Below are 15544 nucleotides of genomic sequence, written 5' to 3'. Positions count from 1 at the left end.
ACACCCATGAAAAATGCTCATGTAAAATTTGCTTTCAGAATACTTTTTACTTTCAGCAAAAAACATTCTTACTTAAAAATAAGAAAGCATGGAAGTGATATGAGACCAAAAAAATACTCTATGAGAGAAGAGTCTTATAAAATGTGCTAAACTGAACTGCTGGGTAAGCTTGCCTTACAGGCAGTCAAGGCTGTGAACTGCAAACATCCCTGCTTTTCTTGCCTCAAGCTGGTTATCTCATGTTGTCAATGCCATCTGGGTGCATCACAAATGTGGTAATTTTGCAATGAACGCATAACTATAATGTTATCAAGAAACAGAAGGACAGTAAATAAAATAAATAAGGCCAGGTTTTAAAATAAAATGCACTTTACTCTTTCAAGTTGAGAAAGTTACCCATATCTGACCTAAGTGATTGAACATGAAACATTAAATAAATAAATGAGGTCATTCCCTAGTGATTTCAGCATGTACACAACACACACACAGACATAGGTATATGCATACAGATACACATGTTCATGTCGAAAGCCATCACTGCTAGAATAGAGTTCCAACCATGTCAGGGACGCAATGTATTACAGCCAATGAGGGCAGCAGTGTTTTCTTTGGTAAGGTACATCTGTACTCTGCTCTTATTTACACCATTTTGTCTCTAGAATGCATTGTTGCACATATGTGTCCTTAGGGTTTTCTTTTTCTTTTAGGCTCAAATGGCTTACTTGGATCTGGTCCCTGATGTATCTTAGAATCTCACATATATAAGGCCAGTATCCTAGGACACTTCTAACTGCATTTTCAATTTTATTCAACAATATGCTAGAATTTGGGTAAACTATCAGCTGATGAGCAGGTTCTAAGTGAAAATTCAAAATCTAAATTATTTTTAAAATGGCACCACCTATTCTTTTCAGTTTCTCTGTAAGAAGGGCACATCTATAACTAATGAAGTTCTTGATGTGGCACTGTATTTTTTGGCCAGAATAATCAGTCTTATACAAAAAATATTTCTAACATAAAAATGTCACCACTTGCTTTACCATATTTGTGCCTTCATAGACATCTAAGACTCCTAGGCTACACTGAAAATCTGAATGTAGGTAAATATCTGACAAAGATAACAGAAGTAAAATCAGATTAGAGGGTCAGGCAGGTAGAAATACATCAGTCTTGGGGCCTAGTTTCCCCTTTTGTAAAGAGAAGACCAGGTTAGAATTTTTTTTTACTGCTACGTATTTGTTGCCTTATATCTTTCATTGACCACAAAAACTAGCTTAGTTCCTTTTCTTTATTCTCTCTAAAACACAAGTGAAAAATACTGACATCAACTATCTAGATAACTACCTAGATCTGAAATATAGTTAAGGTTGGCAGACACACCCTAAGGTGCCTTCTGGCTCTAAGAGTGAATGGCTGAGAATAGAGCATATTTGACTAAGCGTAGAGTAAGATGACAACTCCCAAAATTCAAAACAATGCCCAGGTCTATAAAAGGCCAGCTGTATTCTATCAATAAAAACTGTACTACAAGAAATTTGATCCCTAAACCAAATATTAATGATATAATTAGAAGAGAGGGAGAAAAGGAAGAAAGGAAGGATAAAAGGGAGGGAAAGAGAGAGGGAGGGAGAAAGTAAATATTTAAGTCTGATTGAACTCTTTTCCCTCAGAAGAAAGAGGTGATGATTAATAAGTTAATAATTCCCCCATAAATGAAACTTCTCTATTTTAAAATATGTAAGGTGGAATTTTTTTTAATCTTAACTTATCAAAAGATATTGGTTTATTACCTTCAAAGTCCACATCTCCAACTAATTTTGTCTTTCCTGTCACTGGATCATGGACGTAGTTGATACCCACATCAATTACAGCAGCACCTTCTTTAACCATATCAGACGTAATCAACTTTGGAATACCTGAAAACAAAAAGAGTTGTTTGTCCTTCAGCATAACAAATGTTTATATATATGTTTTGGTAGGCTTATATATATATATATACACACACACACACACACATATGTGTGTGTGTGTGTGTGTAATATGTTGTTCCTTAAAAAACAGGCCATTGATCGTTTCTGATCTGAGAGAAGAACAAAGATGATTAAAGCAGCACATAAGGGCTTGTGAGGATGAAATCCTGCAGGAGCTACCCTCTCACCTCAGAGATCGCTCATCTGACATCACAGGGATACCTGCTTGAGCAGCATCCTTTTGCATGTCACATACTATGAATGGCATGGGGAGACTGCGGACATGAGACAGGCTCCTGCTGAGGTATGGTGGAGTGGAGCACAGTGAAAGCAACTTGGAAATCGGAAGGAGGGAAAGAAAGAAAGGGAGGAAGGGAGGGAGGAAGGGAGAGAGATAGAAAGGAAGGGAGGGAGAAATAAAAGAATGAGGATAATAATAATTAACATTCCCCAGGGTTGTTGTAAACAGTAAAATGCCATACTCATAATGGCATCTCATCAACTCCAAACATGAAGTTCTAAGTGCTATCTTGAGCTTTCTTTTTTATTTTTTCTTGGTTTCTTTGGATCACAATGTCTGTATATGATTCTGAAAGGTGTAAAGTATAGTAAGCTCTCCTCACTATTGATCTGTTCCAGTCTAAAAGATAGATCTACAGAGATCTTATGTCATCATCTATTTCCTGCAATTATTTTAAAATTTTGTTTCAAGTACAACAGTACCAGCTAAGATTAATGTTCCAGTTTCTTAAAAAATAACATTGAACAATCCAACCACAAATTTAGTAGATTAAAGCAACAATTTATTACTATGTCTTATGGTTCTGTGGGTTGACTGAGTTCATCTGGATATATCTGGCTTAGGATCTTTCACGTAATTGGAGTCAGATACTGTCTGAAGCTAGAGTCATCTAAAGACATGACAGGCTAAAAGGACTCACTCACATGGTTGCAGCGGATGCTTCTGATTGGCTAGGAGCATAGATAAGGCTGTCAATGGAACACATATGCATGAACTCTCCATGGGGCTTGGTTTCTCACAGGCTGGCAGCTGGTTTCCAAGAGCGAGTGTTCCAGGAGACAAGAAGTGTTAGTTACCAGCCTCTTAATGCTTGGACCGAGAAAGTAGCATAATGTCATTTCTGTCATATACTATTGGTCAAGAAGTAACACAGTCCACTCAGATCAGGAAGAGGAACAGAGACTCCACTTCTCAGTGGGAGGAGAATCAAAGACTCTGTGTTCATCTTTATTATTCTATCACAATGCTTCTGATGGACATGGTGTCTGGTAGGTTATTTGCTCACATTCGGATTCTAGATCTCTTGCAGGAAAAGCCTACCCACTGTGTTATTAGAGACATTCTAGCACCTGTATTATCCATTTAAGCATTACAGATGGCTTAAATGTCACCTTGTAACATGATTTTTACTGCTAGCAAGAGTTTAAAGGCTATAAACAAATGGTCAATGTCAACATAGATGTAGCTGTGGGATAGCTTCCTTAGTCTCACAGTGACGTAACAGAAGAGTCACCAATGTTTGAGATGTATTTTTCCCTTGCTTTCCTATCCTGTGATATAGAACTTGTCTTTTTTATTGGTTCTCACGTAGGTATTATGCCTTGCTCCAAATAGTCATAAAATCCTGTTTCTTCTTGGTATCCAATAGAAAAAGAAGACATACATTGAGTATAGCTGCAGAAAAAAATTTCAAGATACAAGTATTCATAAAATAGTTATTATTGTCCAGCCTCTATGCTAATGGCAAAGATCCCAATTTCCCTCTGATTATTATAACATCTCAGAGAATATTAAATGGTAATGAACAAATGGCAAAATTTTCAAAATAGAGGAAAGTGTGAGCTTGATTTTAATTCCCAGGAAAATTACAAAATGGAAAAAAAACTTTAAATGTTTATCTTTTTTGGATAGTGATGTTTTATATGTCCACTGTAGAAAATTTGGAAAATACATAAAAATTTAATATGAAAATAAAAATCACTATTATCTTACTATCCAAAGAAAATAAGTATTTGTATTTTTAGTATATTCCTTTCTAGGATTTCAAAATATTTATATATTAAATATAAAATATGAAACTTGCATTTCCTTAATGTTGTGTCTCACTATGTATCTCACCACTGTTATTAAATTAAAATGTTAGCATTTTCCCATTTCATTTTATTTGAAAATTAGAAGTTATATGAACTAATTCATTATATGGATTACCATAAAAATGTATTCATTCCTGCAGTGTTTCTAATATTTTGCTATTATAAATAATGCAGTGATGGTCATTTATGTTCAGAAAACGATGGGTAATTTCTTAATTACAGCATCGAATTTTAGAAAACTTTTCACTGAACTCTTATAAATGGAAAAATATAGGTTAGATGAAAGCATCTATTGATAGAATCATAGGTAGTTAAATAACATATTATGAAACTGTTAACCAATGCATTTGTAAGGTCTATTGAGATCTTCTGTGAAAAGTATTTGTCAATACCATGTTCAAGTTTTTAATAAATAATTTGAAAGAACACATTGGCATTGTGATGGTTTTATCTTTGTTCTCCTCCAGATCCATTTTCACCTTTTTTCTGCTTTACTCTAGGCCAGCGGTGGGACTGATCCTTACAAGGGTCTTGTGTGCTTCTTGTCTCCCTTGGAACCACATCATGGCCATGAGAACAAACTCAAGCTAGTCTGCTGAAGGATACAAGTACCGTAGAGGAAAGCTGAGTCACTTTAGCTGAGGCCATAATAGACTGATCAGTTCCCTGCCAACAACCAGTAACAGCAGATGCTTGATCAGGCCCCAGAAAGTTCGTCAGAAATGAGTGAGTCAAGGTTACCATAACTGATCAGCTGAACCATGGACTCAAGAAAAAAAATTTTTAAAGGTGGTGTCTAAGTGACTTTTTTTTTTTTTAACATACCAGTAGCTACATAGCCCATATTTGCAAATGACACAAAATTGGACAGAATGGCTACTGGGTTGTAATTTTGGAATGATGGATTATAAGTATCAAGAATAATCTGAATGGGAACAAATGTACAATTCTCATGAAGTGCTGTACTTGATTAAAAACTCAATACAAAACTAAGATGGTCTCCAGATACAAGGATGTAACATTTTCCAATATATTTTTAGCAAACTCTCTGGAATAGTTGGTTGTACTTCAGAGGCTGGTGTAGGGAAGAATGATTAGAACCAGTCTAGAAATCATGTCAAATTCTTATCACTTGCTATCAAACTAGCTGGTTCAATTAATTATTACTGATCTGCAAAAAGATAAAATCTTGTGCCACAATATAAAGCAACTATCTCAGTAAACACAGTTTAATTCAGCTAACTTTATTATTACTTTTCATAGGAAGAATTTTTCAATGAAATAAGTGGTGTGTTGATTTACAGTTTGGTGCAAGCTCCCTATCTTCTTACAGACCTATAACATATAGTGTGCAGAGGGTAAGAAATAGTCACAGACCATCACCAGTGCACTGACCACACAGTGAAAACCTCTGCACTAGAGAAATGGTTAAATGAACTTAGGCTACCTATCTCAGAAATAAACAAACAAACAAATGCATACACCTAAAAACAAAACAAGAAAACCCCAATAACTACAGCAGTTTCTTCAATATGTTAAAAACTGCAAATCTGGAAGATTTTACTCTATATTGTTTCAGAGAGAAGAAAGGAAAAAACACAAAGGGAGGGAGTATCTTTTAGCTCAGTAAAAGAATATTCTAAGGATAATATACCACAAAGAGAAACTGTATAGTGTCCTTATTTCTTACTAGCAATATTCAAAATAAAGAAGGGATTGAACTGGGAAAGTTAGTTGTAGGAAGACAAGTCCCCAGATTACCTTGGCTGCCCCAGCTCTTTCCCCTGCCACTTAACAGAGACTTTCTCTTTATCCCATTCTAGTTCTAGAATGGGGCATCTTGAGATAAAGTGTTGGGTACAATCTAGGCTATGTCCTCCTCCCTCCTAGAATGGGATGTTGCCCGGTGCTTGAGCTCAGCAATTCAAGTGGTGTCTAGGGTGTATTGAGTTCCCTCAGCTGTGTCACAATGGGGCAAGCACCGATGACACTCCATTCGCCCTGGGCAGTTTCCTGAGCCTTGGGAAGCTGGCTCACCAAGGATTCTAGGCTTCTGTTTATTCTTGCTGCATATCTGCATTGGCTGATTTGTGTGAGTGTTCTGTCTCACCATTCTTATGCAAGCGATAGAGGTACTGGGACCCCTTTTGCTCCTCCATGCTGTCGTCATGGTGTTGGGACTACGGAGGCATCTAGGTCTTCTCCAAGCTTCTGTCAGACTTATAAACTTCTGTATTAGTTATGCCTTTCAATTCTATGATTTAAACATTCTCCTTTGTCCTTTCAAATTTAAAACTAGAAAAACCTCTTCTTTCTTTTTCCAACTAATTCATCTCTGAAGTTGTGTTGACCTTTGACTCTATCATTCATTCTACTTAAGAAGATAGAGAAATTATATAAATTATATTTAATGGTTGGAATTATGACAAACATTCAAAATCTCTATTTTAGTTAGGCTAAATACACTAAGTAGTCCACTTACATTGCTGTCTTATAGAGGCAAATGATTGGAAGCACATAGTTGCTCAATCAGTGTATTTTTATAGATATTGAAAAGAAATTTCTAAGACTTGATGTGTTTAATTCCTCACATATACAAATGCAATATAAATTCTCGTCATGTGATAACATAGAATTAAAATCTATTTAAATATTAGATAAATAAAAGATATATATCATTAGGATGCACAGTCAGGATATTTTCTTTTCGTTAGAGTTGAAAATGAATAATTTCAAGTGAATGATTCCTATGAGTTTACTTTTCTGTTGCTGCTGTCATAATTCCATGGGAACCAATCCTTAATTTTATACATAATTTGAGGGCTCAAGCATTATATGTGAGAACCAAAACCATCTATGCTCACATAGCTTATATATTATAAGCTGTAATATTAACATTATTTTATTATTCAGCTGTCTTCATCTACATAATTTTCTTACTCCAGGAAAGTCTTGCTCAGAAAGATGAAATTTGAAAGTGCTTTTGTCTCAGGAACTTATGAAAACTCATTTAATGAATATTAAACCTTTTGATTTTCAGTAGGCAGCATCAAATAGCTGATTCTGTAGGATGTTTTGAAACCCTTGCTTCAAAATCCTCTCTTTGTATCCACCAATCCTAAACTTTCATATTATAATCATCCAGTTCTAAGCAAACCTCCATAAGGCATGTTAAAAGACTTGCCTTGCAATACAACTCAGAACACAGGTATGGACAGAGACTTATAATTAAATCACCAAAAGCAATTGCAACAAACGCTAAAATCGACAAATGGGATCTAAAACTAAAGAGCTCCTGCACAACAAAAGAAACTACCATCAAAGTGAACAGGCAACCTACAGAATAGGAGAAAATTTTGCAATCCACTATATGACAAAGGTCTAATATCCAGAATTTACAAGGAATTTAAAAAAATTTACAAGAAAAAAACAACCCCATCAAAAGTAGGCAAAGGATATGAACAGGTGTTTCTCAAAAAAAGACATTTATATGTCCATCATCCATAGGAAAAAAAAGCTCAACATCACTGATCATTAGAGAAATGCAAATCAAAAGCACAGTGAGATACCATCTCACACCAGTCAGAAAGGCAATTACTAAAAGTCAAGAAACAACATGCTGGTGGAGAGATAGGGAACCCTTTTACATTGTTAATGGGAATATAAATTAGTTCAACCATTGTGCAAGACAGAGTGGTGATTCCTCGAGGATCCAGAACCAGAAATTCCATTTGACCCAGCAATCCCATTACTGGATATATATCCAAAGTAGACTATAAAGACTATAAAGACTATAAAGACACATGCACATGTATGTTTATTGCAGCACTACTTACAATAGCAAAGACTTGGAAACAACCCAAATGCCCATCAATGATAGACTGGATAAAGAAAATGTGGTACATATACACCATGGAATACTATGCAGCCACAAAAGGGAAGGAGATCATGTCCTTTGCAGGGACATGGATGAAGCTAGAAGCCATCATCCTCAGCAAACTAGCACAGGAACAGAAAATCAAACACTGCATGTTCTCATTCATAAGTGGGAGTTGAATAATAAGAACACATGGACACAGGGAGGGGAACAACAGACATTGGGGCCTGTTGGGGGTGGGGTATGCATCAGGACAAATAGCTAACCTATGCAGGGCTTAAAACCTAGGTGATGGCTTGATAGGTGCAGCCATGGTACATATACACCATGGCACACGGATACCTATGTAACAAATCTGCACATTCTGTACATGTATCCTGGAACTTAAAGTAGACAAATAAAAAAATAAAGACTTGCTTTGAAACAAACTCTAACATCTTATAAATACTTCAACTTTGCCCCCACACCCTAACATGTTACTAAGTTTAACTGGTTCTCCAGGAGAAAAAATATCTCTGATGTGTAGAATTTGATGGTTTCTATAACATAAATAGTCCTACCAAGGCTGACTTCAAGCTACTAATGTGAACTCACTGAACATGGATTGGGGAAGAGATGCTCAGAATCAATCTCACAGGCTGGTGGAGCAAGCTTCAGCATACTACTGCTACTAAGACTCTGTCAATGCAGTTCTCACCCATGCTACAGTAACCATAAACTAAGATTTGTCATACCATTGAATTGTTCAGGTAATATTTTTGAGGAACCAGCATTCAATAATCTTAAAGATCCACAAAGATCTAGTCAAAAACTTCTCTTGTATGTGATCCCAGACCTTGAGTCAAAAAGCATGAGTGCCTTGTGGTCTATTGAAATTCCTGCTAGGGTAAGGAGCTGTTGGTCTCTCTGACTGTTATGATGAGGTATGGCTCACATTGAGTCTGACCTCTTCCATATTTTGTTACATAAAGTTCCCCATGCACTGCATTTATTTTGTCTTCTATGAATAAAAAGCCCTTTTTAAGGAATCCTTCGATTGATCAGATTTGAATAAGTTTTATCCTCGGTAGAAATCAGTTTTATTACTAACTACACTATATATCTCTATCCTTATCATTTTTTTTTTGTATCTCTATAAAAGCAAACTTCACAGAAAGGGAATGGGTGTAAACCAGACAAATCCATCCTCAAACTGACCTTGACAGGCTGGGCATGGTGGCTTATGCCTGTAATCCCAGCACTTCGGGAGGCTGAAGGAGGTATATCACTTGAGGTCAGGAGTTGGAGATCAGCCTGACCAACATGGTGATACCCCAACTCTACTTGAAAAAAAAAGAAAAAAAAGAAAAAAAAATCAAACTGATCTTGAGGACCGAGAAATTCAGAAAGCTCCTCTGAACTTTGCAAAACTCTGGAAAAACTTTGTCTCAGGTCACTTACCAAAATCTTATGAGTGCTTTTCCCAGTGTGTCTTGTGAAATTTCTCCAAACCTTACTGTCTGTGAAAACTGCACATGTATGAGGTTTGCAGCTGGAGAAGGCCCAGCCATCAGGCCACGTGGGGCTGAGGCAGGAGGTAGACAGCGGTATTTTCACCTGATGGTTCCTAGACTCTGCTGGACTTGGCTCAGTTTAAACCGAAGACCATTCCCCCTCTGACAGACTCTTGCTTTGCACATGTATTTATGCCATAACCTGAATTCTTATATTTATTATCTTTCTAAATGGCTTGGTTTCACTAAAGATAATTTAGAATTATAATAGACATTTTCAAGGAGTTTTGGTATGAACAAAAGTGTTCATTTGAGAGATGCCTTAGAACATAAAGGAATAAAATTCTAAACATCCAATAATCTGCATTGTTAATGTGTTTGAGGAAGTATCCAAAATTATTCAGACGTCAAAATTGTTCCCTTAAAAGATTCCNAATTTCTAAGACTTGATGTGTTTAATTCCTCACATATACAAATGCAATATAAATTCTCGTCATGTGATAACATAGAATTAAAATCTATTTAAATATTAGATAAATAAAAGATATATATCATTAGGATGCACAGTCAGGATATTTTTCTTTTCGTTAGAGTTGAAAATGAATAATTTCAAGTGAATGATTCCTATGAGTTTACTTTTTCTGTTGCTGCTGTCATAATTCCATGGGAACCAATCCTTAATTTTTATACATAATTTGAGGGCTCAAGCATTATATGTGAGAACCAAAACCATCTATGCTCACATAGCTTATATATTATAAGCTGTAATATTAACATTATTTTATTATTCAGCTGTCTTCATCTACATAATTTTCTTACTCCAGGAAAGTCTTGCTCAGAAAGATGAAATTTGAAAGTGCTTTTGTCTCAGGAACTTATGAAAAACTCATTTAATGAATATTAAACCTTTTGATTTTTCAGTAGGCAGCATCAAATAGCTGATTCTGTAGGATGTTTTGAAACCCTTGCTTCAAAATCCTCTCTTTGTATCCACCAATCCTAAACTTTCATATTATAATCATCCAGTTCTAAGCAAACCTCCATAAGGCATGTTAAAAGACTTGCCTTGCAATACAACTCAGAACACAGGTATGGACAGAGACTTATAATTAAATCACCAAAAGCAATTGCAACAAACGCTAAAATCGACAAATGGGATCTAAAACTAAAGAGCTCCTGCACAACAAAAGAAACTACCATCAAAGTGAACAGGCAACCTACAGAATAGGAGAAAATTTTTGCAATCCACTATATGACAAAGGTCTAATATCCAGAATTTACAAGGAATTTAAAAAAATTTACAAGAAAAAAACAACCCCATCAAAAAGTAGGCAAAGGATATGAACAGGTGTTTCTCAAAAAAAGACATTTATATGTCCATCATCCATAGGAAAAAAAAGCTCAACATCACTGATCATTAGAGAAATGCAAATCAAAAGCACAGTGAGATACCATCTCACACCAGTCAGAAAGGCAATTACTAAAAAGTCAAGAAACAACATGCTGGTGGAGAGATAGGGAACCCTTTTACATTGTTAATGGGAATATAAATTAGTTCAACCATTGTGCAAGACAGAGTGGTGATTCCTCGAGGATCCAGAACCAGAAATTCCATTTGACCCAGCAATCCCATTACTGGATATATATCCAAAGTAGACTATAAAGACTATAAAGACTATAAAGACACATGCACATGTATGTTTATTGCAGCACTACTTACAATAGCAAAGACTTGGAAACAACCCAAATGCCCATCAATGATAGACTGGATAAAGAAAATGTGGTACATATACACCATGGAATACTATGCAGCCACAAAAGGGAAGGAGATCATGTCCTTTGCAGGGACATGGATGAAGCTAGAAGCCATCATCCTCAGCAAACTAGCACAGGAACAGAAAATCAAACACTGCATGTTCTCATTCATAAGTGGGAGTTGAATAATAAGAACACATGGACACAGGGAGGGGAACAACAGACATTGGGGCCTGTTGGGGGTGGGGTATGCATCAGGACAAATAGCTAACCTATGCAGGGCTTAAAACCTAGGTGATGGCTTGATAGGTGCAGCCATGGTACATATACACCATGGCACACGGATACCTATGTAACAAATCTGCACATTCTGTACATGTATCCTGGAACTTAAAGTAGACAAATAAAAAAATAAAGACTTGCTTTGAAACAAACTCTAACATCTTATAAATACTTCAACTTTGCCCCACACCCTAACATGTTACTAAGTTTAACTGGTTCTCCAGGAGAAAAAATATCTCTGATGTGTAGAATTTGATGGTTTCTATAACATAAATAGTCCTACCAAGGCTGACTTCAAGCTACTAATGTGAACTCACTGAACATGGATTGGGGAAGAGATGCTCAGAATCAATCTCACAGGCTGGTGGAGCAAGCTTCAGCATACTACTGCTACTAAGACTCTGTCAATGCAGTTCTCACCCATGCTACAGTAACCATAAACTAAGATTTGTCATACCATTGAATTGTTCAGGTAATATTTTGAGGAACCAGCATTCAATAATCTTAAAGATCCACAAAGATCTAGTCAAAACTTCTCTTGTATGTGATCCCAGACCTTGAGTCAAAAGCATGAGTGCCTTGTGGTCTATTGAAATTCCTGCTAGGGTAAGGAGCTGTTGGTCTCTCTGACTGTTATGATGAGGTATGGCTCACATTGAGTCTGACCTCTTCCATATTTTGTTACATAAAGTTCCCCATGCACTGCATTTATTTTGTCTTCTATGAATAAAAGCCCTTTTAAGGAATCCTTCGATTGATCAGATTTGAATAAGTTTTATCCTCGGTAGAAATCAGTTTTATTACTAACTACACTATATATCTCTATCCTTATCATTTTTTTTTTGTATCTCTATAAAAGCAAACTTCACAGAAAGGGAATGGGTGTAAACCAGACAAATCCATCCTCAAACTGACCTTGACAGGCTGGGCATGGTGGCTTATGCCTGTAATCCCAGCACTTCGGGAGGCTGAAGGAGGTATATCACTTGAGGTCAGGAGTTGGAGATCAGCCTGACCAACATGGTGATACCCCAACTCTACTTGAAAAAAAAAGAAAAAAAAGAAAAAAAAATCAAACTGATCTTGAGGACCGAGAAATTCAGAAAGCTCCTCTGAACTTTGCAAAACTCTGGAAAACTTTGTCTCAGGTCACTTACCAAAATCTTATGAGTGCTTTTCCCAGTGTGTCTTGTGAAATTTCTCCAAACCTTACTGTCTGTGAAAACTGCACATGTATGAGGTTTGCAGCTGGAGAAGGCCCAGCCATCAGGCCACGTGGGGCTGAGGCAGGAGGTAGACAGCGGTATTTTCACCTGATGGTTCCTAGACTCTGCTGGACTTGGCTCAGTTTAAACCGAAGACCATTCCCCTCTGACAGACTCTTGCTTTGCACATGTATTTATGCCATAACCTGAATTCTTATATTTATTATCTTTCTAAATGGCTTGGTTTCACTAAAGATAATTTAGAATTATAATAGACATTTTCAAGGAGTTTTGGTATGAACAAAAGTGTTCATTTGAGAGATGCCTTAGAACATAAAGGAATAAAATTCTAAACATCCAATAATCTGCATTGTTAATGTGTTTGAGGAAGTATCCAAAATTATTCAGACGTCAAAATTGTTCCCTTAAAAGATTCCTTTATTGAGGCAAAAAAAAAAAAAGTGAAATACTTAATCTGTTTTAGATTCCTTCAAACTTCAACAGAAACTTAATGACCTTTATCCTATTATTATTCTTCTCCCAGCCTGTTTCTCCTTCTCCTTCTCCTTCTGGCTTGTTTCCCCTTTCTTCTGGCTGTCCAGAAACCCCTAAAGTGCATTATCTTATAAAGTTAAGCGCCTGTCAGAACAGAAAAAGAAAAAAACACTCTTATTGTTAATTTTAAGACTTCATCTCATTCTGAGCTAAAAGCCACTATTAAAATGTACCCAAAGCCTCACCATGATAAAATTTGCAGAGACATCAGGAATAGTTTTAGGGATGTACAACCCATACTTCTCAAATCGATATCTATTACTTCATATGCTCAGATACAAAAGAACTGGATAAAAAAGGAATAACACAAAGATTCCTAATTGCATAAGAAATCAGAGGTATTTTGCAAGCTGTAGATTTTGAATGTCTTTTGGCTATCCCCCAAATCATTCCTGTGAACATAGATTGGACTCTGATTCAGTCCTATAAACAAAGAAAGAATCAATTCATTAGGGAGTTCAAGGATAGGTTATTTGACACCTTTTGACAAAATTCAGAAGTAAACACTGATTCAGATGAAGCCTCGCTTTCTCTCATTTTCTTGTGAATAAGCTTAAGCCAGAAATAAAAGACTTAAAACATAAGAAAAAGCAGAAATGGGAAAGAGCCTATTGCCAGATCTCTAGCATCCTCTTGAACATTTTGAAAGGGACTTGGCACAAAAATCAAATAAGACTTAAATCAAATTCAGGCCCCTACAGATAAAACAATCAGACATTAGCAATCATTAAACACCCCCTAAAGAGGGAATCACTCGGTAAAGACATTTACAGATACTGTAAACAGAAAGAACACTGACAAAAAAGTTAGTATATTAAAAATAAAGGGAAAAAATGAAGGATGTAAAAATGAAAGTGCTTTAAAGGAAATCAAATGCCCAGTTTCTCATTTTACCCTTAAATTCACAAGGAGAAATTTCTTATAATGTTAAAGAACAACATTTTGATTGATACAGGTACAACCATATTAGCCTTAAACTCTTCTATTCTTATTCAACATTCCCCTTGGAATAAACATACTATGCAGGTGGTGGGCATTTCTAATAATTCCTAAACATTCCTTATGTCCAGGCTTAGAACAGAAATACAGTCTTCCCTCCTTTGTGATTCCACACCTGTTAATTTGATACTCTGAAAGTGGAGTTGCCAGATTAAATGATGTCCTGATTATCTCTTTCTTAAAATCCCTTAGGACGCCCTATTCATAGCTAGTTTGGATAAGGACGTAGACTTACTAATACCTTTGTATCCAAATCAAGCCCAAATTGAAGATATCAAAGAGATGCCAGAATTTTTGTGGGTAAAACTGATATTATCATCAACATTATTGGGACTACACCTATCCAGGTTCAGATTGACCTGTATCTGAACTTACATAATACCCTCTTAAAACCACTAGCTAATGATGAAAACTAACATTTATTTTTCTATTTTAAAAAAGAATACCTAAAAACCCCATTGTGTAGGGATACAGATTCATTCAGGACCTTAGATCCATAAACAGAATATTCATTCTCCATGGTAGCAAATTTGAATTCTATTTTATCTTTGTGTATCCTAAGGCTATATGTTTTACAGTGTTGGATCTGTATTTTGTTTTCTTTAGTGTCTCCTTAGATCAAAATAATCTATACTTATCTGCCTTCTTCTTGAAATATCCAATTATATACCTCCTGCTATTATGCCTTAGAGTTTACTAAAGCACTGTCACACTTTTCACAAGTATTTAACCAGGACCTAAATAATTTGAAATTTTTCTGCAATTCTACTCATATCATACTGGTGAGGATTTGAGGCAGAAAACATATTTCAGAAGATACAAAATCAAGACTCTGAATTTGAAGTTTCAGACAGTTCAAAGTGCTTTCATGTTATGCTGGTCCATCAGCAGACATATCCCTGAAGTACATAGGTAATGAAAGTACACATAATTTATTCATACATTATTTATATATTATTTATTATTATATATAATGTATTCATTATGCAATACAAGTATAAAAAACTAACTACTAGATTTTACAGAAACATTTCCTGCTGTAAACTCCCATTTTGGTATTTAGCAGTTTTCAAAACTCCCCATTAGTTATCTAAGTTTCCAATAAACTATGTTAACTCTAAATTCTGAGTCATTCAGTAGCATATGAAATTGAATTGTTACATACTTATAATATTATCATTTAGAAAATTCTATCTAACAAAGATAATTATACGCTAACACACAAAGAAGGCTTAAGAAGAAAAACTTGTGTTTTTTCCCTCCAAGCTAATTAATCCTTTCATGAACTTATTT

The 15544-nt window shown here is 35.7% G+C and overlaps 1 protein-coding gene and 1 long non-coding RNA gene across 12 annotated transcripts in view; one reads left to right on the top strand and one right to left on the bottom strand.

Moving 5' to 3' along the window:
- The window catches only part of MTHFD2L (methylenetetrahydrofolate dehydrogenase (NADP+ dependent) 2 like), a 181155-nt gene that overhangs the window by 19615 nt on the left and 145996 nt on the right, over positions 1-15544 (bottom strand). For all 7 annotated transcript variants that reach the window (XM_017852964.1, XM_017852962.1, XM_017852961.1 and 4 more), the window contains one exon: positions 1791-1916. In XM_017852964.1, the coding sequence (XP_017708453.1) occupies positions 1791-1916 (126 nt within the window). The remainder of the gene's footprint in view (positions 1-1790; positions 1917-15544) is intronic.
- The window catches only part of LOC108515815 (uncharacterized), a 47653-nt gene continuing 34346 nt past the window's right edge, over positions 2238-15544 (top strand). For 3 of the 5 annotated variants that reach the window (XR_001881636.1, XR_001881638.1, XR_001881634.1), the window contains exons 1-2: positions 2238-2274; positions 4586-4811. This is a non-coding gene — a long non-coding RNA (uncharacterized LOC108515815). Of the gene's footprint in view, positions 2275-4585; positions 4812-5852; positions 6178-15544 lie in introns of those variants that run through there. The other 2 variants (XR_001881635.1, XR_001881637.1) reach the window with 1 other exon arrangement.

The sequence above is a fragment of the Rhinopithecus bieti genome, unplaced genomic scaffold, assembly GCF_001698545.2.
Source record: "Rhinopithecus bieti isolate Rb0 unplaced genomic scaffold, ASM169854v2 scaffold_35319, whole genome shotgun sequence".
Taxonomy (NCBI): Eukaryota; Metazoa; Chordata; class Mammalia; order Primates; family Cercopithecidae; genus Rhinopithecus; species Rhinopithecus bieti.
The sequence above is the reverse complement of the archived record's forward strand: the minus strand, read 5'-3'. Positions and strand labels throughout refer to the sequence as shown.